This window comes from Sphaeroforma arctica (assembly GCF_001186125.1).
Source record: "Sphaeroforma arctica JP610 unplaced genomic scaffold supercont1.5886, whole genome shotgun sequence".
Lineage (NCBI taxonomy): Eukaryota > Ichthyosporea > Ichthyophonida > Sphaeroforma > Sphaeroforma arctica.
This window is the reverse complement of record NW_014034672.1, coordinates 1-1817: the sequence shown is the minus strand read 5'-3', so window position 1 is coordinate 1817 and position 1817 is coordinate 1. Positions and strand designations below refer to the sequence as shown.

The window sequence follows — 1817 nt, the reverse complement described above, 5'->3', positions numbered from 1 at the left end:
TATATATATATATATATATATATATATATATATATATATATATATATATATATATATATATATATATATATATATATATATATATATATATATAATATATATATATATATATATATATATATATATATATATATATATGCGTGTGTGTGTGTTTGTGTTTGTGTGTATGTTATGATATTCACTTTTATAAGTAAAGGATATATATATTGACGTATTGTGCGTGGAAGTGAAAGTATCCAACTTGCGTGTTGCCGGCCGAAAAAAACTACTAGCCTAAGGTATAAACAGTGATAATTTTTCTTCGTCAAACTCCGTTCCCTGTTGTATAACGTTTTCTATGTGATGCTATACAAATTGATATGTTTGGCTCTGTTTCAAATGAGGTAAACAACTGTCTGACTTCGAAGGTTGAGCAGGATGTTTACACACATCTTGGTATATGTTTCTGAAGTGGGTGCGCAGTTTTTGTGTTCAATCCAGCGAATCCAATCCTATTTGAAGGTCTTTAATCGCTACTGTGCTATGTAATCTATGGAAAGGCCGAGGTAAGGACACGCCGCAGCAGAATTGTAGCCAACTATACTTGAATATATCAGTGTAGAAGCCCTACCTGTGTTTTTCTCAAAGACAGTTTCTCTAAAACCTTTACAAGTTCGTGTAAGCAAGAGGCAGTTACTAAATAGTAAGAGCTCGCGTATTTAATTCAAAGTGCTATAACAGCTTACAAAGCATTATACGCACTGAAGCCACTGATACAGGAAGGTTGATGAGTGGTACGGGCGTTAACCGTCTGACAGTGTTACACTCACTCCCACGCCAACTGTAACAGTTCGGTACCACGTTGATCTAATTACATTCTCATCGGTATCTATTTGCATAGTCAACGGAAGCTGTACCTCTCTAGGGCGCTGGAAGCATGACCCTGTAGCAGACGGAGCAGGAAAATATTAATTCCCCTCCTCCGGCGACGAATTTATGATTTTATACTTCCTGCCTCCAGCGGGTCTTGCCAGACACTTCACAAGTCACATGTCTAAAATCCTGCCCCCGAAAACCCTGAACCCTTCCGCAAACTTGTGCCGCACCCTACAAAGCGATCTCATTGGCCAATTCCAGCTGAACCACATTTCTGCGAAGCCTCTCACCAGAACATACCCAAGCCTCGTCGAGATAGCAGCTAGAACTTAGAAGTCATGTGTACTGTGGAGACCACTGGGAAAACTAGGAGAGGCGCGGCTGGGCGTCGTAGTAGTGCTATCACAGAAGTGGTTTCTGACCAGACTAGTTTCTAAGTGCCGAGGACCTGCAACCATGGAAACGACGGTTTACGACCGCCAGTAGCCAGTCGCCAGTCGCCATCGCAATATATATAAATATATATATATGAAGACATGCATCAACCCCAGGTGAATGCGATTTTATCCCATACTCAACAGCATTTGCTCCTTTTCTCGGCTTGCTTGCTCATAAGAGCGTTCAGATTGACTGTGGAAACCTCGCCTCCCGAAGGACTAGCCAGCATCTCATGCTGCACTCGTTTGGTCTCCAAACACTTATAACCAATGCGGTCAAAGATGCTGACCACATTGCGACCTATTGTGACGAGAAAATGTACAGTAGTTTAGGATATATAAATATACAAACAAACACACACTTACATACTTATATATATATATTTATATATATATATAATTGGACAGAAAAGATGTTAAACATATAGAAAACAAACACACACACACATATATATATATATATATATAAGTATATAAATATATATATGTATGTATGTATGTATGTATGTATGTATGTATGTATGT

At 38.3% G+C, this 1817-nt stretch overlaps 1 protein-coding gene across 1 annotated transcript; it reads right to left on the bottom strand.

Moving 5' to 3' along the window:
- Positions 1-511: 511 nt before the first annotated feature.
- On the bottom strand, positions 512-1616 carry SARC_15290 (hypothetical protein; the record flags this gene model as incomplete). The annotated part of the gene is made up of 1 exon (XM_014290585.1): positions 512-1616. A coding segment is annotated over one exon (187 nt), but the record flags the coding sequence as incomplete, so codon positions are not given.
- Positions 1617-1817: the final 201 nt, after the last annotated feature.